This window comes from Hibiscus syriacus, unplaced genomic scaffold (genome assembly GCF_006381635.1).
Source record: "Hibiscus syriacus cultivar Baekdansim isolate YM2019G1 unplaced genomic scaffold, ASM638163v2 tig00110369_pilon, whole genome shotgun sequence".
Taxonomy (NCBI): Eukaryota; Viridiplantae; Streptophyta; class Magnoliopsida; order Malvales; family Malvaceae; genus Hibiscus; species Hibiscus syriacus.
The window spans coordinates 119,801-143,723 of record NW_024062706.1 but is presented as its reverse complement, the minus strand read 5'-3'; the positions used below and the strand labels follow the sequence as shown (position 1 = coordinate 143,723).

General features: G+C 35.0%; 2 protein-coding genes across 4 annotated transcripts; both read left to right on the top strand.

The window, feature by feature from the left end:
• The first annotated feature begins 906 nt into the window (after positions 1–906).
• Positions 907–4,209, top strand: LOC120121292 (interferon-related developmental regulator 1-like). Its single transcript, XM_039140680.1, has 13 exons — positions 907–1,204; positions 1,423–1,594; positions 1,801–1,881; positions 2,060–2,142; positions 2,250–2,365; positions 2,445–2,555; positions 2,696–2,805; positions 2,998–3,307; positions 3,391–3,468; positions 3,557–3,607; positions 3,700–3,786; positions 3,869–3,946; positions 4,035–4,209. Exons 1-13 carry the CDS (start codon positions 1,195–1,197, stop codon positions 4,083–4,085), a joined length of 1,338 nt encoding a protein of 445 aa, XP_038996611.1. The 5' UTR covers positions 907–1,194; the 3' UTR covers positions 4,086–4,209.
• Positions 4,210–5,569: 1,360 nt separating this feature from the next.
• Positions 5,570–10,965, top strand: LOC120121296 (transcription initiation factor TFIID subunit 4b-like). 3 transcript variants are annotated; one of them, XM_039140684.1, is made up of 14 exons: positions 5,570–5,758; positions 5,872–5,971; positions 6,195–6,733; positions 6,848–6,943; positions 7,045–7,926; positions 8,446–8,570; positions 8,698–8,785; positions 8,888–9,023; positions 9,135–9,190; positions 9,263–9,319; positions 9,391–9,531; positions 9,676–9,741; positions 9,820–10,081; positions 10,627–10,965. In XM_039140684.1, exons 1-14 carry the CDS (start codon positions 5,720–5,722, stop codon positions 10,803–10,805), a joined length of 2,766 nt encoding a protein of 921 aa, XP_038996615.1. In that variant the 5' UTR covers positions 5,570–5,719; the 3' UTR covers positions 10,806–10,965. The 3 variants fall into 3 exon arrangements, with proteins under 3 accessions (XP_038996615.1, XP_038996613.1, XP_038996614.1); XM_039140682.1 differs by having other exon boundaries at positions 5,872–5,977; XM_039140683.1 differs by having other exon boundaries at positions 5,571–5,758; positions 5,872–5,977; positions 7,045–7,920.
• The last annotated feature ends 12,958 nt before the right edge of the window (positions 10,966–23,923 follow it).

Sequence of the window (23,923 nt, the reverse complement as noted above, 5' to 3'; positions counted from 1 at the left end):
GTTCGATGAGACCTCCACTAGAGAGTTGTTAATGAAGCTGATGAAACGATTCGAAATAATGACTGAAGATTTCCTTGCTCAGGATAATGCCCTTGTTTCATGGCACCTTTTGACGATTAGCAATCATCTCATCTCTCAGTTTGTTGGAGCAGCAATGATAAGTACCGTATGAAGCAATGTTCTTTAGTTCTTTGCAAATAGATCTGCCACGGTTGTGATGAATCTTCATTACAAACTTCAATCTCTCAAGAAATGTGGTGACAGTGTGCGTGTTTATCTAACACGAACAAAAAAGGTATGTGATACCCTTGTTGTTAGCGTTAGTGCCCTAGGCCTTTTGTATGAGCATGATATTTTGATGATTGATTTTATTATTATCATTTGAATGTAATTTTATTATTAATATCCCCAAATAGTATTGTTAATTAGTCTAAATATCTCTAATCGGTGATTATTGTGGGAAGAATAGCAAATTAAGGTTGATATAAAATTTGATAAATATTCATGAGATGAATTTGGGAATAAGATTCAGATCAAATTCATACGTATTTGTTGAGTTCAAATTGTGAAACCTAAAAAACTTAAAGACTAGTGGCATAATTTCATTTTCTTGTTTGCAAATTAAAGAGAAAAAAGAGTGTTGGTTGTCAAACATTAAACAAACGTTAAATAAATATATTTACAAACATTAAACGAATGAATAAAAAATATTCAAAAATAAATAAATGAGCACATATATAATATTTTAAATTTAATCAAACACAAATAAAACATGAATATATTTAAAATTAAATAAACAAAAACAAATATAACTTTATCCGTACAAATTCAATTAGTCTCTCCACAATAGACCAAATCCCTAAACCCCAAACTTAACCTTTTTACCTATAAAAGGATGCTCTAAATTTTTACGTCCAAAATTTGTTTATCATTGTTCTATAATTTGAACACTTTTCTCCTCCAATCAAAATAATTAACTTTTTAATATAAAAAGAATCAATTTTAGTGGGTGCATTGTTATTCGATTCACTTTTGTCGTCGTCATTGTCTTCGTCGTCTTCGTTGTTTTGTTCGGTTCTTCAGTTTTGCTTTGTCGGTTGTTTTTTAGATTCTGAGTCATTTCATCAGATTCTTGGTCAATCTCGTACCTGTGTCTGACCCAAAAAAAAATAATTCTAAAGAGGCTTCAGCAACATGGGAAAACGTAAGAATCTTCTTTCCTGTTTTCTTTTTATTATTGGGTTTTTTTACCTTTCATTTAACTTTTTAACATTTAATTTTCGCAATTGTTTTATTATCTTTCCAGAATGATATGATTAATTGTTGAATGATAATTTGTTTTGGGGTTTGTCTGGTGCTGTTTGTTTTTCTGGAATGACTTCGTTTTTTAGCTGAAAGAAACGAATTATTTGAATTTGGCAGGTAGAGTTCAGCGGAAGAATTCGGCGAAGTTAGATAGTGACGATGATAATTGTAGTGTAATTTCATCATCGACCGTTCGTTCCGATCAAATACCCCTTTCCGGTGCCGAAGGGGCAGTGTTCTATAAGGATATTTTACTTGATGAAGCAGTCGACGCTTTATTCGAGAAGAGGCTAGTATTTGGTTATTCCGGTATCTAATAATTGTTTTTTTTGGATTAAAATACGATGCATTTGAATCGTCTTTGTTTGTTATAGTGAATGGAACGAGCTACGGTTAAGGTAGCTGAAATTAGTTACTTTGCTAGCATTCTTTTTTTCACTATTAACGCTTTGGATTTGAATGATGCTGAATTCCTGTTTTTTTTTGTTGGTTAAGGGGTTCGACTAGAGAGAAGGCTTTGGAAGTGATTAATGCAGCATTTAGTTTCAACTTGCAGAACCAATTTGTGGAGAATAAGTAAGTGCCTGTTATTTTGAATCCTTCTTTCTCTGTCACGGTTTATGTTGATCTTCGAGCATTGCCGATTGGAGTACCTGCATGGTTACAGGTTGTAGCTGGAAATGTTTCCTATGATTCATAATATATGGTTGAAAACTTGACTCTATCACATCATTTATTTGGTGTTGTTCTCCAGATTTGCTACAATACTTCATCAGTGTCTGAATTGTATCAAGAAAGGGTCCAGCAAAGAGATAGCTTTAGCATCACGTTCTGTTGGTCAGTCTTGAATGCTTAATGTTGATAACCTTGGAAAATGCTCATGCCCATATGAGCTGAAGAAAACGTTAGGCTTCAGTAGTCAAGCTGACAATTTCTCTTGGTAGGTTTGTTGGCTTTAACTGTCGGTCCGGGAGATAATGCACACAAAATATTGAAAGAATCGATCGATCCTCTTTCACAGGCTTTTAAATCCTGCTCAGAATCTTCTAAGATCATTTCGGTATGATGAAATTGAACAAGGATCGAAAATTAAGTTACTCAATTGTCTGGTTTTTAAATGATCTGGTTTCTTATTCTAGTTACTCAATTGCCTGGCGGTCATCACTTTTGTTGGGGGGAATGATCCTGAGGAAATAGAAAATTCAATGCAAATTATGCAGCAATTAGTTCACCCGAAATTAAGTTCTAATGTAAGTATACATGCCTGAGTTACACTAATTGAAAGGCATCTGATAAATTTATTCGAGGTTCACACATTAGATATTGCTTGCAACTTGTTAATGTCGAAACACGATGTTTGCTTTATTTGAAGATTTGTTTGACTTTGTAGGTTATTACTGTCAAACCAACTGCTGCTGTAATAACAGCGGCTGTGTCTGCCTGGTCATTTCTCTTGACAACCATGGATGGATGGAGACTCAGTCCTAAACAGTGGCAAGAGTTAGTGACCTCTCTAGATCATACGTTTTCCATTTTTTTAATCTGATAATTTATTGTCTTTACCACCCCTTAAAGCTTATATAATAGGTCAATGAACTTCGTATTATTTTCAGTCCTACAATAATATAGCAACACAAACAGGTGAAAATTTATTTGGGCTAAGAGTCTAACTGGTCTCGATATGTCTTGCAGATCAGTTACATATTTGTCTAGTTTGCTAGATAAAGATGACCGATCGGTGCGAATTGCTGCTGGTGAAGCACTGGCATTGATTTTTGAGAGAGGAAGCTTAGAGAAGTTTGCATGTGAAGCTAAAGGTTCATGTGATGGTTCAGCTTCAGAAGGAAATAAATCAAAAGGATTCTCACATATGCATGGATTGAAGGAAAAAATTCTGAATCAAGTCCGTGACCTCTCTGTGGAAGCTGGTGGTAAAGGTTCTTCCAAGAAAGATCTTAATAACCAGAGGAGTTTGTTTAAGGATGTTTTGGAGTTCCTTGAGGTACTCATATTTATCTTTAATTCCCACCAATATATGGTTCTTCTGACTAATCATGCTAACTTTGATTCACTGTGTGATGTCAGTATGATTTTTCTCCCGAGACATCGATGAAGATCGGTGAGGATACACTTCATACATCAACATGGTCTAAGTTGATTCAGGTTACTCTTCCTCTTCTAATTCTCCAATTTATGTTGGGTACATGCCATGGATTTTTTATAATTGTATTCTCAAATTTCAATCCAACAGTTGAACTTTTTGAAGCGCTTTCTCGGTGGAGGTTTCACTAATCACGCTCAGGTTGATGCTCTTTCAGAGATTGATATCTATTGATGCAAATTGCCTGCCTTTTTTTCATGTGGATTATAAGAAATAATTGTTTCTTTGTGCAGAATAATGAATTCGTTCAAGATGTTTTTAGGTTCACACCGAAAAGACAGAATCTTGTAGCCGATGAACATATATCCAACTTTGGAAAGGTCAAATCCTACTTTGTTTATCCAGATTACTGTATTTGGACATGACAAAAGGTATGAAATTAACACTGATTCTTTAATACAGAGAATATACAAATCACCGAATTCAGTTGTCAACAAGGCAAGAACTCAGCAATTAAACAAGCAACGAATGCTATCCGAGGTATAAGTGTCTTCCATATGAAGTTGATCGAGTGTTTGACAACCAAATGCACCATTGACCGGTTAATGTTTGTTGCTCTTGTATTCAGGGTAGAAACTTCGGGCACTTTGCCATCTGTGTAGGTTATGAAGATTTCTGAACTTGGCCTGTCCTGCTGCCTTTTGTTAGTTATCATACATTGATTTTGTAGAAATCAAAATTGTACAACTAACAATCCGGCAGCCGTTTTGGGGTTACATTGGAGAGTGCTGTTCTAGTTGGATGTCTTGCTGCCTCTTTGTTACATTGATTTATTGAAATCGGAAACACTATATCTACCAATCTCGGAACCCCTGTGGTTTTATTGATTGCAATTCTAATTGTATATTGTGTAATATTCATATCACTCTTCTGTATGTTATTCTTTTCATGGAGATTGGAATTGATTACTGTTTTTCTTCTCCTTTCACTTTGCCTCTCAATCTTTCTTCCACAATTTGATGTTAAAGTTTTATGTACATTTGAGGACACGTATCATTCTCCCTCATCATCATCTAATTTTATCTTTTTCACTTTCGAGTTATGGTCCTAACTGCTTATAAGTTCTTTCTTTTCTTTTTCCCTCTTACACTTTAAGAAACCCGAGGTCTTTCCTTCACGCTCTTAGACGAGCAATTGATTTTATCCTCTTCAGTATTTTTTTACTTAAAAGGACCCACTATACTTTTATTCTTAAAATATGAAATGAAAAAAAGAAGAAAATATTAAAATTTAGGATAAAGTACCTTCGAATATAGAATGTTATTTTGTTAAGTCTCTCAACTATTGAAAGTTATTAAACCGGTCCCCTAACTATAATATATTGTTTTGTTGAGTTCTCTGACTATTAAAAGTTACAAAATAGTTACTCGATTAGTCATATGTTCCAAACTCTTCATTTTTCGTTAAAAGGTTGACGATCGTCTAAGCTGAACGTTAACATGCTCACTAGAATATGATAAAAATCTTATCTCATATTTATTTGAATTTTATTTTTGTGGATCGAGTCTTTGCTTATATTATGTTGTAGAGTCAATACTTGAAAAATTATACCATTGACCCAAGGCTTGAAACATTATATCATCGAGTCAGTGATTGAAAATAATGACGGTGCCAGTAAACATCATTAAAATATGATTTTACCATATCTCAATCAGTTAACGTCCAACTCAGCAATCATCAATTTTTTTAACGATAAAGTAAGAGTTTTGAACATATGAATAGTCATTTTACTATTTTATAACTTTTAGTAATCGATGACTCAACAAAAGTAGTACCCTATATTCGAATGATTATTTTATAATTTTTAATAGTTAAGAACTCAGAAAAATAGTACTTTATAGTCGAAGGATCATTTGTGTACTTTATCCTAATATTTATAGTTTAAGAAGACATGTGTTTCATTTAAACCCACGGCTTTTTTTAAACCCTCTAATATGAGCTCATAATGGGCTTTTAAGACCATCACGAACCAAGTTTACCGATCCAAAATTAGCCCACTCAGTATAGGCCTACTAAGGTCTTCATAAGCTAAGAACCACAATCTTAAACGCTTTCCTCCTTTTCTCGATTCACAATAAAAGCTACTACTCCCTTGTGAACTTCTCTTAATTGTTTTCTTCTCAATGTCTTTCTTTTTTCGTATAATTTTAATTTGAATTTCTATACATTATTACAAGCCGGCAAGTTGAACGATTTCCGCTCACCGGCCTTCTAGTCAGAGGCAATGGCAGCCGGTTGCCCGTATAGCTCGTGATGGACCCTTCCATAGTAAAGCTCCTTGAAGAAGACGAGGTTTTTCTTTGTTTTGGGTTTTATTTTTACTCTCTTCAATATCTATAGAATTCGTAATAATTGAAGGCTATTTAATCTATTTTCCAATTTGTTTTTTTAAACACTGTTAATAGGACGAGTCTACGCATTCTGGAGCTGACGTTGAGGCTTTCCAGGCTGCGTTGAATCGAGATATTGAAGGCGATGCGCCGACTTCTCAGCATTCTGGTTCATGTACTGGTATCTTCTTTTCTGGTTTTCGGTCTTCATTGGCTTCTAATTTGCTAGACTAAGTGACTAGATTTGATTTTATAAATAGTATCTTTAGAGTGGAATTCAGTTATTTTGTTTATTAATGTTTAGAATATCTTAGTTGAGAGTGTCATTAGCATTACATTTGTGTTAATAATTGCAATTGTTGGTTATGAATTGGTTCTCCTCGTTTTGAAAAATACAGCATCTTTATCTCAAGGAAGCAATCCTGCATCATGGCCGATCCCTGGGCAAGACGGAAACATCAACTTCCAAAATCAACAAGTCCTTCAAAGTTCACAGCAGCAACATCAGACTTCATCTGAGATGGAGCAAAAGCAAGGGGGAGCTGCTGTTACGGGGAGTCAGCAACAAGTACAACTGCAAAATGATGTTCAGCTGGAACATAATCGTCTACTACCGCCACAAAAACAACTCCAAGATGTTCGTCAACAAGGAGTAACTGAACAAATTCCTCCCCAGGTTTCTCAAACGACTGGGATTCAGACTACTGAAAAAAGTCCTACCCCACTTGAACCTGAGAGAACCAGTAATAAAGAAAGTGAATCACAATATGCAAAATTACAGAAGATGAGTAATCTACAGTCCAGTGGAGCAGCGCATCCAAATAATCCCGTGAATCGAGGAAAACAAGTTCCATTTGCCGTGTTGTTGCCTGCCTTATCGCCCCAACTTGATAAAGACAGAGCCATGCAGCTTCATACTCTGTATGATAAACTAAAGGTGGATTTCTAATATCAACCCATTTGCTTAACTGTTGTAATTATTTAGTAATGGGCACAATAGACAGAATGGACTTTTATGTCTCCTGATTTTTCTATTGGCTCTACCTGTTAGAAAAATGAAATTGCAAAAGACGGATTTGTCAGGCACATGAGAGATATTGTAGGAGACCAGATGCTGAGGTTGGCAGTTAACAAGTTACAAGCGCAGGTGAGCTCAAATGTCCCATTTTATTAAAGTAAAAACTGATGCTTTAGTTGAGTGCTTGTTAATTTTGAAAACAAGCTAAAACCCAATATCTGTAATTTCAGATGAGATCCAATCAGTCCCCGCTACAGTCCCATGCTGGAGCACGACCAAATACTCCCCGGATGCCATCTGTTGGTGGTGCCACACAATTCGCTGGACCACATTCATTAACTCAGCTGCACCAAAAGAGTCCTAATTCTCCTGCAAATTCAACTCATGTCCCTTCTCCAGCAGTCCCCATTCAGATTAATTCAAGTTATTTTCCCGGTGAAAACAAGGCTCAAAAGTCTCAAGAGATTGATCGCCAATCAGACTCTCGCTTTGGAATGCTAGGTAGTCAAATTTCATCCTCCGGTTCAACCACTTTGAATCAAGAAGGTGGTCGTTCTTCAATTCCGCCGCAAGGAATTAACAAGCAACAGCATTTGAATTTTCCACAAAATTCATTCTCCATGTTCGGGAGTAATAGTTATCACACATATTCTGGGCCAAATGTTAATACGTCAGGTTCGACTCTAAAGCCGCAATCTCATGATTCACAAATGAGGCAAATCACACCTCACCAAAGCATGGGATCAAATCCTGTTGGAGGATCAACCCAGACAATGAACATGATGAGTGGACCTAAACTTGAGAGGCAGAACTCTAGTAATGACCCAAATAGATTGCAGGACGCACCTCTCTCTCACTTTTCAGGTGGTTCAGCTCCTTGGCAAACCTCACTAAGTAAGGAGCTGAATCCCAGCCCTTTGTCATCAGCAGCATATGTGAAACAGGAATCTGTTGATCAAGGTGCTGGCCAGCACAGACCTCATTTGTCTGCCATCCAGGGAGCGTCGAATACACTAGGAAATACTCCAAATGATGAGCCTGGAGAGAAGCAATCTTCCAGAGTTGGCTTCTCAACACCTTCCATCACAGCACAAATGGATTCTAATGTACCAGTATTCTCATCTCAGTATATGTTTTCTTATTGTGATATCTTGATGGATGTTTCTGGAAGCTCTTGGTGATGCCTACCACTTTGTTTTAAAAGTTCACATGCAAATTTATGCATCAGGTGTTTGCCATCTTGGAGTGTCGCCTTATTTTTGTTATGAAGTGCATATACACATGGATTGTGATTTATAATCAATTTGACGGCAACTGACATTGACCCATGTAAATGGATCATGAGCTGTTTTGGTGACTTATTAGACTTAGCTTTTTAGTTGTTCTGACTTTGCATTAGATTAGGCAAACTTCCCAAAATCAGTGCTACAAAACAGGGTCTTCTAAACATGCAATTATATATATGACACTGTTCTTGATTTTGAGATTACTTTCTATTCAGTTCACTTGATTTAAATTTATATACATATTATTTTTTCTTCTAAACTTGTATGGTTTATTGTTTTCCCCGGTGAAGCACATTCTTATGATTGTTTCTTTTGTCAATTTTTCTGCTTTCGTGTTTTTATCAGTTGGGGTCTAGAAATCCATCTGTGCCTGCTCCAGTTGGGGTCAATGCGAGACCCCCGCAAAAAAAGCCTTCTCTAGGCCAGAAAAAACCACTGGAAGCCCTTGGTTCATCTCCACCACCTTCAAGGTTAAATTAATCTCTCTGTTACTTGATTGTCTGGCATGATTATTAAGGATCAATTGAAATTCATTTGATTCCTTCTTGATATTACCTTTTAAATAAGTTTTTGTCCATATTCAATGGGTTCCTACAGCAAGAAGCAAAAAGTTTCTGGAGCATTTTCAGACCAGAGCATTGAACAACTAAATGATGTCACTGCTGTTAGTGGAGTCAATCTCAGGGTATGATGCTTTATAGTCATATCTGCCTAAATTTAATTATTAAGTAGTTACGAAGTCCCTAGAAGAAAAAGGCCATTCTTTTTATGTTATGCTATTAAATAGGAAGAAGAAGAGCAACTATTATCTGGCCCCAAGGATGAGAGTCAAGTTTCAGAAGCATCTAGAAAGGTTGTGCAAGAGGAAGAAGAAAGACTTTTTTTGAAGAAAACCCCTTTGCAGAAGAAATTGGCCGAAATTAGTTAATATTCTTTATACCTCCCTGGTCCCAAGTCCTTCTATGTCATACACTTACGTTCTGCTTTTCATTTTAAGCAATTATCACGTCATGGTTTTCTTTGTCTTCTTGCAGTGGCCAAAAGTGGTTTGAAGAATATAAGCAACGATGTGGAACAATGTTTGTCCCTGGTGAGATGCTAGCTTCTTGGCCCTTTTCTTTATATTGAGTTTATGCATTTCCTCATGTAACTGAGTCTCTAGAGTGTGGAGGAAAGAATGCGGGGGCTTATATGCAATTTAATCAGATTGTCGAAACAGGTCTGTCTCAGTTTATCTCAGTTAACATGAATATTCGTTATATCTTTCTAATTTGAATAAATCTCTTGTAGCGTGTTGATGTTGAGAAGCCTAGGCACCGTACACTTATCACATCAGATGTCCGTCAGCAAATTATGATGATGAACCAGAATGCTAGGGGAGAATGGGAGAAAAAGCAGGCTGAGGTGGAGAAGCTCCGAAATCTTAATGAAGTGGGTGCTGTTTCTGTTTACATAATATGATTATCTTTAGTACATTCAAAACAGGGAATTAATAATGCACTGACATACATAAGATTGGGCATGCTGTATAATTTATTCCTTAACACAGTATGTGTTAAATATATGTGGTTGCAGCCTGTGGCAGAGAATGCTGTTGATGGTGACAAGGAGACCGATGAAAGTCGAGCAAAAGTTGTGAAGGTATTATCGACAAGTAATTTTCTGAACGTTGTATGTTAATCATCTAACTAAGAGGAGTAACTCTATGGTGATGTTTAGGTAAACAAGGATGAGGATGACAAAAATAGGACCACTGCTGCAAATGTCGCTGCACGCGCTGCTTATGGAGGGGATGACATGCTGTCAAAATGGCAACTTATGGCTGAGCAAGCTCGCCAGAAACGTGAGGGGGGAACTGATGCAACATCTGGTTCACAAGAAGGTAAAGATGTGAACCGCAGGGTTTCATCTGTATCTGGGAAGAGTACAAAGGACAATCAAGAATCTGAAAAAAGGGGTCCACGCAGTCCTCATGCATCTGGTAAAACCTTGGCTCATGACTAGATCTCTTCTCCATTTTAGTTTGATGCATTTAACTCTTTAATATGGTTGTAAGGTTCATCATGTGTAACATTAGATGGCATGGTCATGAAAGCTGGTATACATCTGAGCAAATTGGAATTGGTTCCTATTATGTATCATCAATGGAACTGATTCAAGTATTGAATTATAGAAGCAATGCGGGGTTGTAAACCTGACAGCAATACACAATTGCATATACTAAGATACTAAACGATTAGGAAGTTCGATCTCTTTTTTATTGATTTTATGGAAAGGAAATTTGTTTTATCTGTTACTGTCATTTTTGAGCATTTGAATAACTATGTAAAGCAAATGTACTTGTATGAAATTGGTCAACATCTAGCTATACCACTTGTTTTGTAAGGTGTTAATGCAACGATTAAATCATTCCTGCACTGCCTGTTCCAAAAGTATCATTATACAACTTTTAATTCCCGTGGATTATGTTGGGTTACAAAGTTATCATATATTAGCTTTTGTTTTCACTCTACTTTCTTTTAACAGGGGGAAGCAAGAAGTTTGGCCGGAAACAGGGGGTGATTCTCACACCCAATACAAGAGTGGCGCGTACTATTTCGGTTAAGGATGTGATTGCAGCTCTGGAAAGAGAGCCCCAAATGTCTAGGTCTACACTTATCTATAGCTTGTACGAAAAAACCTGTCCTGATTCTAAAACCGAGTGATTATTAAGCACCTTTATACTTGGGTGTTCCATGTTTCCCATTAAGTATAATGGAATTTAAGATGTCCATGACTGCTTCTTTAGTTTAACATTAATTTAGAAGTTTTTTTTATAAAAAAAACAGCTTGATAATTGGAAATTTCAGGGTTTTAAGTGCAGTATCATCCTCATATTACTACATTCTTCAGAAACATGGGGGAGCAGTTGGATGGTTTTAGGTTAATAATTGAATTATTATCTGATATTGTTTTTGTAGTAAATAATGTTTTTAAAGTTAATACATCCTCATCTCATTGTAGATTTCTCCTAGTCAGATTTGTATTGGCTTAAAACTCCAAAGGGCAATGATTTCGAAGCAGAAGTTCAATAATTTCTTCTTCTTTTTCAATGTAATTCTGGTGTTGCAACACCTGAATTTCAACCCGTCTCCTGCAATGCCAAGGTAGGGACGTCATGGACCTTGGAATGCGGATTGGTTAGACCTAAGCATATGAGGCATAAATGTCTCAAAACCACCACTTGGTACTTAAGAGACCCTTTCTTCCTTTGCATATTGATGACGCATATACATTTTATAAATTACCAAATTCTATAAAAAAAATTATATTTTACTATTAAAATATGTTTGTTTTCCGAACTTATATCTGAAGTTTCTAACATTAATTTATTTTTATCATAAGTGCCCCTAACGTTAATTGTGTTATTCAAATTGCCTTTAATCAGTAACTCCATTAAAAAATGAATCAATAGAAAGGTGACAAGCGATACTTTGATCAGACCAATAAATTAACAGATTTTAATAAAAGAAATAATAAATAATATATTAAATCTGTAAAATTAAACTTTATGATTAGTTCAAAATGTAACTAGTCCAGACATGGGTTGCCATTTCGGTGCATCATTCATTTAACATGAAACGGGATCCTTGTGAAGCTTTACAGCTTTCAATTCCCTATAGCTTATGGCTATAACATGCGACAAGTACTTGACACCATTTTAGCGGCTTTTCTGCTCCAACATTTTTGGCTATCAATACAATGATGTCATTGCACTCCACTTCAGGCTGTTGTCCGCGTTTTAACTCACCTCACACAAGGCGAGTCATACTACGATAGAGTATCCGGTTAGGTTTATACAAATAAAAGTTTGAATTAACCCATAAACTTTCTAAAATTTAATAATTAACCCATCAATATTTTGGATAGTCCTAAAGTTGGTCTGTTCAATTAGTTAAATCCAATAAAAATTATTAACTTGACAAACATGGATACATGTTTGATTTCCATTTATATTTGCTTTAGTTAACGTTTCCTTTTATACGGGCTACTTTTAGTATATTGGGCTAGGTTTACCCATGTATTTATGTTACTTATGTTAAATTATAAAATTCGTCACTCAATTTTAATTCTACTCTAGTTTTGATCACTAAATCTTAAAAATATCACTTAATTTTGACATTATTACTATTTTTATGATTCTACAGTGAAATCATACATGATGTAATGACATAACTTATATTTTGTTAATTTGAATTGTTTTTCTTTGAAGTGGAAATCATGTTTTGTTCACCTGATTTATTTTATCATATTTTTAATAATCGCATCATCTTCACTGACCATTCCTTTCGTCATCCCAAACTAACTATTAATCTAACACCTACTCGGATCTTTGCTTCAGCAACTTAAGTTGAATCAATCATCACATCAACCCCAATAACTGTCCTTACTAAACACATGTAAAAACGAAAATGGTGGCTTGTTAACAATCAATTTATTTCTCATCTTGCTTTACGATTCTTGTTGGTAACACCGACACATGCGAAAATCTCAATTAAGTCATTTAAATAAATAGATAAAAAAATAAAAACGAAAGAAAGAAAAAAATTCACCTTGACTTTTCATAAGTTATTTACAGAAACTTTTCATGAATGGTTAAGGCATACGATAAACAACTAAATCTTAGCACCACACATAAATAATGTATTGATATAAATGCTAGCTAATTCATCTTTCACGCATAATATGCTCGGAGTGGGAGGGAAGTTAGTGAAGAGGTTAAATGGCTTTCTCAATGTCTAAATAGAATTGTTAAAAAATATAACGTCTTCCTCATTAATGGGTTCAGGTTTCACACGAAATCTCGTGAAAAATTATGGAGGACACAAAATTGTGGAGTAGTTGTTACTTCTTCAACTACAAGTTATGCAAGTGCTAGAGATAATCATCATGTGGAGGGAGATGTAGAATATTATGGAAACCTTACAGACATTATTGAGTTGGATTATTATGGCAAAGGAAAGGTTGTGTTATTTCGGTGTGATTGGGTTGATGTAACTACTTCTCGAGGCATTAAAAGAGACCAATTAGGTTTTACAATGGTGAATGTCTATCGATTAATTCACACTGGTCTACAATTGATGGACGAGTCATATGTATTTTCTTCTCAAGTCAAACAAGTTTTTATTGCCACGATCCAATGGATGAGGGTTGGTATGTTGTAGTCCATAATACCCTTAGAGATTTGATAGACATCGGGGATGGAAGTAGAGATGACATTGAAATAAGATTGAAACTTTGCCTTTTGTCGCACAAAATTTAGATGAAACAATCACTAGTATTAGCTCACAATTCCAATGGGTTCGATATGACATGGATGAAAATCTTTATGAAAACTGACATGATACAACAATGTAGTAAGATTTTATATCTTAATTGATTAATTTATAATATATTTATTAATAGTATTCTTGTAACTAATTACTAATATTGTTATTTGTTTATTGCAAATATTATGCCTTGGAGGAAATTAAATGATCTGCATATTGTTCGATCTCCTTAGGAGGAGGATGAAACAAATAATGAAGAATCAATTGATGATAGATATTCGAAAGTTCCGAATGCAGTTGAAAAAACTTTAGAAACTGAAGATAATGTTTGATACTTTATTTAAATGGTGGTTGGTTTTTTTATCGACTTGATTTTGAAAACTTGCACTGAATTATTTCTTATGTAGCTGAAAATAGTCAAAGGCACAAGACTAGAGGTTGCACAATAATGAAGGAATCATATGAACTTTCTCCTGGGGACCATGTAATAGTTTTAAGTAATGATGTCGGCTAACCTATTGGGACAGAATCACGTGTTCTAGCTAGTTGCTTAGGCGTGGTTTCACGCAATGCTAATATTTTACCGATCAATTTTAAGTCATGACGTGATATACCGAATAGTAACAAAAATCAAGTTGTGAATTGTATTAAGGTAATAATTTCATTGTAATAGATAATTAAATGCATTTAATTATTAATTTATATTTAATTTTAACACTTGTGTCATTTATAGGATAAATTTTCTCTAGATGTATCAGATAATTATTTGAAGCAAGCGCTAGGAAAGAAATGGAGAGACCATAAGAGTTCCTTAAAAAAATGAATATTTTAAGAATAATCTCAACCTAGAACAAAAGCTGCAAAATGTCCCACCTGGAATGCTCAGGTATCAATGGGAAGAAGCAGTCAGGTTTTGGAGTTCAAAGAAATGAGAGGTACGATGCACTTTAAAAAATAATATTATGTCACTATAATATTAACTTTATAAGTCATGTAAATTTCAAATTGTAGAACAGCGAGAACATTGGTATTGCTAGCAGACAACAACAAAAGTTTACTCACACAGTTGGATGAAATAGCTTTGCTGATATAGCTTATTATGATGTATTGTAGCACATAGTAACAAGCATTTTTTCTGTTATTTGTTATTATTTTTCTAAGTATTAATTTATATTCTACATTGTAGGAAACTATATCTTGGAATAGAATTGGACGAGTAGAGCTCTTCAAAATGACACATAAAAAAATGGCTCTCGAAGCTGCATAAATTATGGTATATTTACTATTTTAAAATCTGAATAATTTTATACTTATATTTATAGTATTAACATTTTTATTTTAATTAATGTTTGAATTTGTTCTAAATTCTTAATTGATTATTAGGAAAAATTGAGTGATAAAAAGGCAGAGTATGAAGCTACAGCTTCATCTCATGGTTATATTAATGTGGATGAGATTGAAAATCAAGTTATTGTTGAAGTTTTTGGTCCTGAAAGATATGGTCGAGTTTGCGGACAATAATCATTCGTTACCCCCAACAAAATATTTTGGATCGAGCTCATCTCAGTACATGTCATCACACAACCATTCTTGTCAATCAGAAGTTAATCGATTAAAACAATATTTGACTGAAGTGGATGAAAAAATTGCTCAAACGAAAGCTGAAGCAAGAGAAGCAAGATAAGAAGATAAAGAAGCAACATACCAAAAAAATATGAAGAACTTCAAAATCAACTTGAAGTTATGAAGAAAATGATGCAACAGAATCAAGCGATGGATTCTTCATCTTAGGTGATTTCTTAGGTTAATGATTTGTTTTTACTAGTGAACAAAGGTGAACTATGTTGCGTTTCAGTTGGATATTTGTAAACTTTGTTTTATTCATATTTTATGTATTTTTACTTGAATGAAATCGTAAATACATTTGGGTAAATACATTTAGGTTGTTATTGGATATTGTTACAACTTAAATTTGGGTATACAAAGTAGAAAAAATATTTTTAAAATAAGTTGTGATTAGCGGCGTTTTAGGATTAAAACGTCACTAAAGAACATGATATTTTGCTGCATTTGAGTAAAGACGCCACTAAAGAGCTTGCCATCTTGCGGTGTTTGAATAAAAAAATGCCGCTAAAGAACCTGCCATTTTGCTACGTTTTATCCTTAAAAACGCCGCTAACACTTGCGACGCTCGTTTAGCCAGCGCTTCTTGTGGCGTTTAGTGGTGTTTGAAAATGCCACTATAGGACTAAAAAATGCCGCTATAGACCTATTCTGCAGTGGGTAGATCTCTTGATATTTATAACTTTCATTTGAAGATCCTAATGGTGAGAGATCTTTCTTAGAGCAGGGAGCAACATACTCCATCTAAAAGCGTATGATGAAGAATGAAAAATTAAAAGAAAATATATATGTTTAATACTAGTTTAGTAGAGTTTGGAGTCATTCTAAATTAAATAGACATCATATATTAGGGTGGGAACAATAAATTTTCAAGGTGGGCATTGTCAATAGGTGACTAATCAATGAAATTTTGAATTTCAGGGTGGGCACGTGCCTACCCTCGACCCTTAATACATCTGCCATTGTCCAATCGCATACCTTAAGGTGAGAATGATAGATTTAAGATTAGGGTTAAGGATTTGGGTATTAAATCTAGGGATTCAAGGGGATTGGAACAACAAAGGATTGTCGAAAGTGAAGGTTTGACGACAGTTGAGTGATTTTTTAACAATGGTGAAGATGGTTGGTGATGACCATGATAACTGGTGGGGTTGAAATAAGAGATTCTAAAATTAATAATATTATTAAGTTTTTTAAAATATAAATTTAAAAAAATATTAACATTACACGGTCACTTAATGATTTTTTGAAGGTCATTACTTCGTAGGCACATAAAAGTGTAATTTCAAAAATGTTAGGCACATATTTTTAATAAAAAATTCTTTAGGTACCTAAAGTTAAGGTATAGTTTGACCACTTATTTTTGCATTAAGCCAAAATATAAATATGACACATGTCACTTAACGAGTTTTTTTTAATGATCATTACTGCATAGGTGCCTAAATGTGTAACGTAAAAAATGTTAAGCACCTAATAGTGTAACATCGAAAACATTAGACACATATTTTTGACGAAAAATTCTATAGACACTTAAAATTAATTTAAATATAGTTTAATCACTTATTTTAAACCTTAATTTGATTGTCAACATTATTTAATACTAGGGTAAATTACATAGATCATCACTGTACTTTGCAATATTTCCTATTTCACTCATTATACATTAAAACTGGTCAATTTCATCACTAAACTTAATATAATTGACAAATTAGGTCACTCGACTGTTTCCCCCACTAACGGTCGTTTTCCGTACTCCCACCACTACCGTCTCAAGCCCACATGCACAATGATAAAGCGACGACGAAGGGACAATACCATCTGGGTTTTGGTCGGAACTAGGCAAGGAACTCAGTGGTAAAGGCGATGAGGTGCAATGACAATGGAATCGGTCGAAACTCGCAAAAATCAGCAGCGATGTCGAGCGACTTTCTCAAAATTTATGACGTTTTGACGATCAATTTTGGGTAACTGGTGGTTGGGTTTTACTCGAGAGGTGACACAGGGACTACTGGTGGTGGCGGTGCAAGCCACTATTGGTCGGAGACGATGGATCGAAAGGGAAATAGGTTTCTGGAAACGACCGTTAGTGGGAGAAACGACTGAGTGATCAAATTTGTAAATTATATTAAGTTCAATGATGAAATTGACCAGTTTTAAAGTACAGTGAGTGAAATAGGAAATAAAGCAAAGTACAGTGATGATCCGTGTAATTTACCCTTAATACTAATCTACATCTCGAAAATTTTGAATATATTAATAATCTTTTTCATTTTGTTTAATTAGGAATGGTTTTAATACCATTTGTTATGGAATTATTAGTTTTATCCTAGCTGTCGCGGCCGTCTTTTGGTTGGGCCCCGGAATTGGGCTTCGACTTGGATTAAATGAATTGGAGTCGCCACCGACCATTTAAAACGAATTTAGGTAGGTTGGACACCATCTTACCTGATCTACGTTGTACCAGAAACGTGTTGGGTTCGGGAGTCGGTTACGGTCAAGGAAGGATTAGCACCATTGAACCGCCTTTTCGGTACCAATTAATTTTCCGGTTGTCTTTAATTGCAAAAATCAAAAATTTAAATTGAATTTTAAATCATTCGATTCAAATTACTCACCTTTGATTGACTGGAGTTTCTAAATAAAAAATAATCGAAAATGTTAGAAAAAAGATAATAAATAAATGTTAAATAAATAAAAGGAAAAGGAAAAAATAATAGATAAAAAATGTAATTATAGATCAAAAGATAAAAAAATATTAAATGAATAAAAAATAAAAAATAAAAAAATAGTTAGAAACAAATGTTAAATAAATGAAAAAAATGTTAAATAAAAAAAATAAAAAAACACGCGTAAAATTGGAAGTCAGAATTGAAAATAATGAAAACTAGCATCAGTTACTGAAATGTAAATATTACAAGTTACAGGGACCGAGGACATAGTTTACCCGTGCGCGAAAATGTGCAGAGAGTCCTCGAGCAAAACGGCGTCGTTTTACCAGTAGTAAAAAATGCCCATGTGAGAGGGGAATAGCACCCAACTCTCTCATTTTACTCTTCTCATTCTCTCTCTACAAATAGAGAGGAAAATAAACCTCTCGCCTCTCTTTAGCCCTCCCTCACCGGGGGAAGCTGGCCACCCTCCGGAAAAATCAAACTCGCCTACGTTGCTAACCTCACCACCTCGATACCAGATACGGAGCCCGTTTCCCTTAATACCCCACCGATCGGAGTAGATCTAAGCCAAAAGTCTCGGTCTTTTACCTTTCCGGCGATCTTTGCACTTCTCAACGCCTTTTTCGGTCGAGGCCTCGACTTTCGATCTGCTTGTTGGGTTATTTTTTCGTCCTCGTGTTTTGGGTTGATTTGTACTCGAGTTATATTTTTTTTATGGTTGATGTGGCTGTGTGTTTGTTATGGTTCTTGGTTTTTTGTATATCGTTGAAGTGGGTCACCGTTGGTTCTGTATTTTTGTTTGTGGCTCTCGACGATGGTTTGTGGTTTGGCTTTGATGATTCCGTTTGGTTTTCTCGTTGTACTTGGTCTTTCTGTGGGTTCTCCGTTTGGGTCTTGTTCATACCCGGTGATGGTTTCTGGTGATCCCCTTTCATCGACGGTGGTACCGTGGTATTTATATAGCCTTCGAATGGGCTATTTTTAGACTCCGATGATCTCGGGGTTACCCCAATTTGCTCCCGTTGAGGTTGTTGTTGGGCCAGAAATCTCAGGATGGTTTAGTCTCGGGATCTCGGACGATCGTTTGGAGAACTGGTTCTGTTGGTTGTTGGTTGTTGGTGCGTTGATCTCTCGATGATGTTTGAGATTGTTTATGGCCGTTGGATTGGGTCAGATCCAACGGTCCAAATCTGGCTGGATAAATGATATCTTAGGGTTTACAAACCCTAATCCTCTATTATGGTGCTGGCATACTTTGGAACCCTATGCTATACCGGGCTGGGTCAAGCCCAAAATTGATTGGACCCTGCAAAAAACGAAAATAAAATTAATAAAAGAAGAAAAAAATAAAAAAAATAAATAACAAAGTTAATAATAATAATATTATTATTATATAAAAAAATATTTTTCAAAAACCTATATAATATATATTTTCAAAAGTATTTTAAAATTATATATTATATATATATTTTTTTAAAATGTTTTCAAAATTATATAGTTTTCTAAAATGTTTTTAAAACTATATACTATATAATTTTTCAAAATGTTTTCAAAATTATATAATATATATGTTTTAAAAATGTTTTTTAAAAACTATATATATTTTCAAAATGTTTTAAAAACTATATAATATATATTTTCAAAAATATTTTAAAAACTATATATTATATTTATTTTCAAAATGTTTTTAAAAACTATATAATATATAAATATTTTCAAACATGTTTTCAAAACCATATATTATATATGTTTTTAAAAATATTTTCAAACTATATACTATATATATATATATATGATAAAATAAAAAATAAAATAAAAAAATAAAAAGAGAAAAAAAAATAACTCCGAGCGAAAATGAGTGTCTACAACTGCCCTCTTTGTCCTTTTTCGGGTAACGAAAAATAGGACAAAGATAAAATGACACAAATTTTCACTCGATGGAGTTGAAGACTTGACTCTGATAACTTAAGAATAACTCCCTGTCGAATTGTATCGCAGATGACTCATTCGTCGTTAAGTCAAGTCTATCTTGAAATGGAACGGAGGTTGTAGTTTGGAATTGGAACGTGGTTTCTCGTTGCCAAATTGTAGTCAACTTCGATCTTCTTCTCGGCTCAAAGACCTTGGTTAAAAATTCGTCTGGAAAGTAGTTCTTTGATTCTACCATGTGGTTGACAGGCCTTTGAGCTGAATGAAATCGAACTCGAAAGGTCTTTAGTTGGCAGATATCCCTTCTCGACTTAAGCTATGCTGCAAATGATGTGCATTAGAGCTAAGCGCAGTTGAACTCGAAGGTCTTTGGTGACAGATAACCCTTCTAGCCCTGAGTTATGTTGTAAATGATGTGCCCTCGAAGTTGAGTGTAATCGAACTTGAGGGTTTTTGGCAGACAACCCTTCTTGACTTAAGCTATGCTGCAAATGATATGCCTTGGAGCTGAGCGTAGTCGAACTCGAAGGTCTTTGGTTGGCAGATAACCCTTCTCGACTTAAGTTATGCTGCAAATGATATGCCTTGGAGCTGAGTGTAGTCGAACTCAAAGGTCTTTTGGTGACAGATAACCCTTTTAGTCTTGGGTTATGCTGTAAATGATGTGCCCTCAAAGCTGAGTGTAATCGAACTTAAGGGTCGTTGGCAGATAGCCCTTCTCGACTTAAGCTATGTTGTAAATGATGCGCCTTGGAGCTGAGCGTAGTCGAACTCGAAGGTCTTTGGTTGGCAGATAACCCTTCTCGATTTAAGTTATGCTGCAAATGATATACCTTGGAGCTGAGCGTAGTCAAACTCGAAGGTCTTTCCTGACATATAACCCTTTTAGTCTTGGGTTATGCTGTAAATGATGTACCCTCGAAGCTGAGTGTAATCAAACTTGAGGGTGGTTGGCAAATAGCCCTTCTCACTTAAGCTATACTACAAATAGTTTGTTTAAAAATGGCTTCCCTTCATGGGTCGAAGTTGGTCATGATTCTTCAGGTGGTTCCTTTGAGTGAGTCTGAACCAAATAAGACGATCTTTTGTTTAAAAATGGCTTCCCTTCATGGGTCGAAGTTGGTCATGATTCTTCAGGTGGTTCCTTTGAGTGAGTCTGAACCAAATGAGACGATCTTTGAATGACTCCCCTTTTTACGGGAAAGCTCACTGATGAATTCTGACAGCCAGATATTTTCTATTGTGGAATTGAAATCTGGCTTGAATACATTAACTGGAAACATGCTACTCACTGTTAAGTTGAGCTGAACAGGATTTGTTCTGAATTGATTCTCGAACCTATATGAAATTGATTATGAGATATATAGATATGTCATGTCGGTTGAGGTGTAACTTCTCACTGCTAAGTTAAGCAACCACCATCGTTCTTTAAAGGCGCTTACGAATCGAGTATCCTTCATCCTGAAGTCGAAACTTGACTCTAAAAGCTGCAAAAATCTTGCATGCTAAAATGATGAATGTGATGCACCTAGGTATGTCTAAGATGCATGCAACATGAATGAATTATGTTTTATCTCTTGGACTGAAGTCTCGTGTTTTGTCTACCAATCTGGTACATGGAATCGATCGTGCCCCATCTTTTTTTCAAGCTTGGGCTTTACAGACCCTTCATATCTGAGACTGTTCTGTTTGAAAATGTTTTTCTCATTTTTCTTGTTTTAGGAGGGAAAATGATAAAAATGTTGTAAAATATTGTTCGCAATTGAATCAAATTGTAAACGTGAGTTCAAAGAATATCAAAGGAATCAATAGCTCTTTTAATGCTTTCAGAGTTACAACTCTTTGACAAATGTTCAAATGGATGAGTTAGCTTTAGGTTGGCCTCCTTTCTAAGGTTTTGGCAACCCAAAATGTCATTTTTTTAAATATCGCAACATGCTCTGGCATTTCAATTGGGTGCGGACAAAATGATGCAACTATCATGATTAATTACTAGACCTTTTATTTCGGTCCTCTGAAATCTTCTATTTGTTCAAGCTTTGTAGGCTTCTCTAACAAAGGCAGTGCAAAAAATATTGGTCTAAAAATGAAATTCTTGAGTGCTCATGTGTAATTGACTATAACAGGTGTTTCTTAACTCCCTTAGTCCATCATTACCGAAAATTTCTTGCTTAGATAAATTTGATTTAATATTTACCGTTATCTGGCTAGTTGAATCCATAAAGTCGGGGCGTTTAACCAATTGCTTTAGAGGGACAACTTAACATTATAATCAGTTTTATCAAGTTCACTGAAGGGTTCATCTCATCACAACGTCTTCAACCGGACAATAGCAGTGGAGCAAACACCGAATTGCCAAGTGTTCGAGCAATGTCATGGTTTGAACGTAATCTACTCATAAGGTCAGGGCTTTCAAGTTTCCTCTATAACCAATTGCCTTAGTGGAATAGCTCAGCTTTACGGATTTAATTTCTTAAGATTGTCAAGAAGAACCTGTTATAGTCTAGGTGTTGTTTAAAGTCAAGGAATCTCATTTTTAGAGTTCAATTTCCAAGCAATTGACCTAAACTAGATTTACCTACTCGACTATTTCATCTGTAAAGATAATGATCATCATTGAACGCCTTAAACGAAAAGTATAGTAATTGTCATATGCAAATGATGCCCCATGTTGTCCGCACCTTATGAAAGGAAAATGTTACATTGGTTAATTGCAAGAGCAGGGTACGGTGTTTGAGTGTATATTCTGGGTAAGGTAAAAAGTCATTGTTTTAAATCATGTTACTTTGTCAGAGATCTGTAACTTTGAACCATTTAGAGAGTTTCTTAATTCAGTTGATATTCAAAGAATTGCAAGTTTGCAAATGTGATTTATTGCTCGTCATCATTAAAGTAACATAAATTTATTCAAATGTTCTTACAAAAACTTGAGAAAAGATGAAAAAAATCTCAAACAGAATGCCTCAAATGATGAAATGATCTTCCTCACTTGGATGCCCTCAAGTTATTGAAGTCGATCCAGTTCTTGTTATGTATTTTTTGTACGATTCTCTTGAATGTGGAGTAGTTCTCGATAGTGCGCCCTGGGACACCGCTATGATATTTGCAATGAGCGTTCTCATTATACTACCTGGGGTATGGGGGCTTCATGGATTTCTCTGGATATGGTGACACCACATGTGCGTCAAACAACTATTGGTAAAGCTCCTTATATGTCATAGGATTGAAATGTTCTTATTTTTATGAGAAATGTGAATGTAATAAAAAAGAAAAAGTAATGTGAAATATGCAGGAATGCATAATGCATGCAATGTTCGAGGCATTGATCCAAAAACGTGTCTGTTATTAGAAATAATCCTTGTTGGGGACAAAAGTGTTTTATCTTTTAAGAGACAAAAATATCCTGACAGTTTTTGACATGTTGATTAGTCTTCTGTCTTTGTCTGTCACCGGTTGAATAACTTTGTCGAACCGCTCTGGCTTCTCTAGATGAACCGTGCAAATGTTGAGTTGCTTTTTGTAATGGCCCAAGAAGTCTCAAATGACTGCATCTCTGGCATTTATCTTTTGTTGAACTTGTTTACAACGAATACGTCATTGGAGCCCTCAATTGATACGAACTATGTGAAGTTCATTTGTATGTTTCTTGAATTCGTCAGCAATGATCTCCAATTTTAGCTATCGTTCTACCATTGTTGTCTTTGGAGGGGCTCCCAAGATCAGTAATCTTCATCTTGCCCCTACAACCTCTGCCAGTCAGTTCTTTAGAGATAGACTTTCATTGTGCTTGATGTAGACCCGGTTCATCTGAGTTCTTTTATAATGCATCAGAGCGATATACTCTTCAATTGTGGGCACCACATCTTCTGGATTGAACGTGACACAAAGTTGACTTGTAGATTGTCCTCTGCATTTTTATCTATTGTATTACAACCCCTTTGTCCATTAATACAGATTATTCATGTTTAACAAACACGTTTTTAGTGGATCAACACCTCTTTTAAATGATGCAAGTGATGAAAATAAAAGAAAAGAAAACATAAATGAAAAGAGTTAGAGAGGTAAATCAAAATAATAAAAATTAAAAATATTACCCCACATGATATCTACCTCACATGCTTTAATTCTTACCCGGACATGATCTCTATCCCGTATGCTAATTTCAAACAAATCCTAACCCCATATTTATCTAGTTCGCATACTTTGAACAGAAAGTAAACATGAAATAAAATCAAAGTAGCCTAGGGTTTGGAATGAGGTTTTGGGGTGAGCTCTAATTCCATGTACTCT

What these genes read in the sequence shown, in the direction of transcription:
- LOC120121292 (XM_039140680.1), top strand. An exon ending in ACCCGAAATTAAGTTCTAAT is followed by an intron (nt 2,556 to 2,695) that starts GTAAGTATACAT and finishes TTGACTTTGTAG; the next exon opens with GTTATTACTGTCAAACCAAC. An exon ending in ATGTTTTGGAGTTCCTTGAG is followed by an intron (nt 3,308 to 3,390) that starts GTACTCATATTT and finishes GTGTGATGTCAG; the next exon opens with TATGATTTTTCTCCCGAGAC.
- LOC120121296 (XM_039140682.1), top strand. Translation starts at nt 5,720, where the DNA reads ATGGACCCTTCCATAGTAAAGCTCCTTGAAGAAGACGAG. An exon ending in GCATTCTGGTTCATGTACTG is followed by an intron (nt 5,978 to 6,194) that starts GTATCTTCTTTT and finishes TGAAAAATACAG; the next exon opens with CATCTTTATCTCAAGGAAGC. An exon ending in GAAGAAATTGGCCGAAATTA is followed by an intron (nt 9,024 to 9,134) that starts GTTAATATTCTT and finishes GTCTTCTTGCAG; the next exon opens with TGGCCAAAAGTGGTTTGAAG.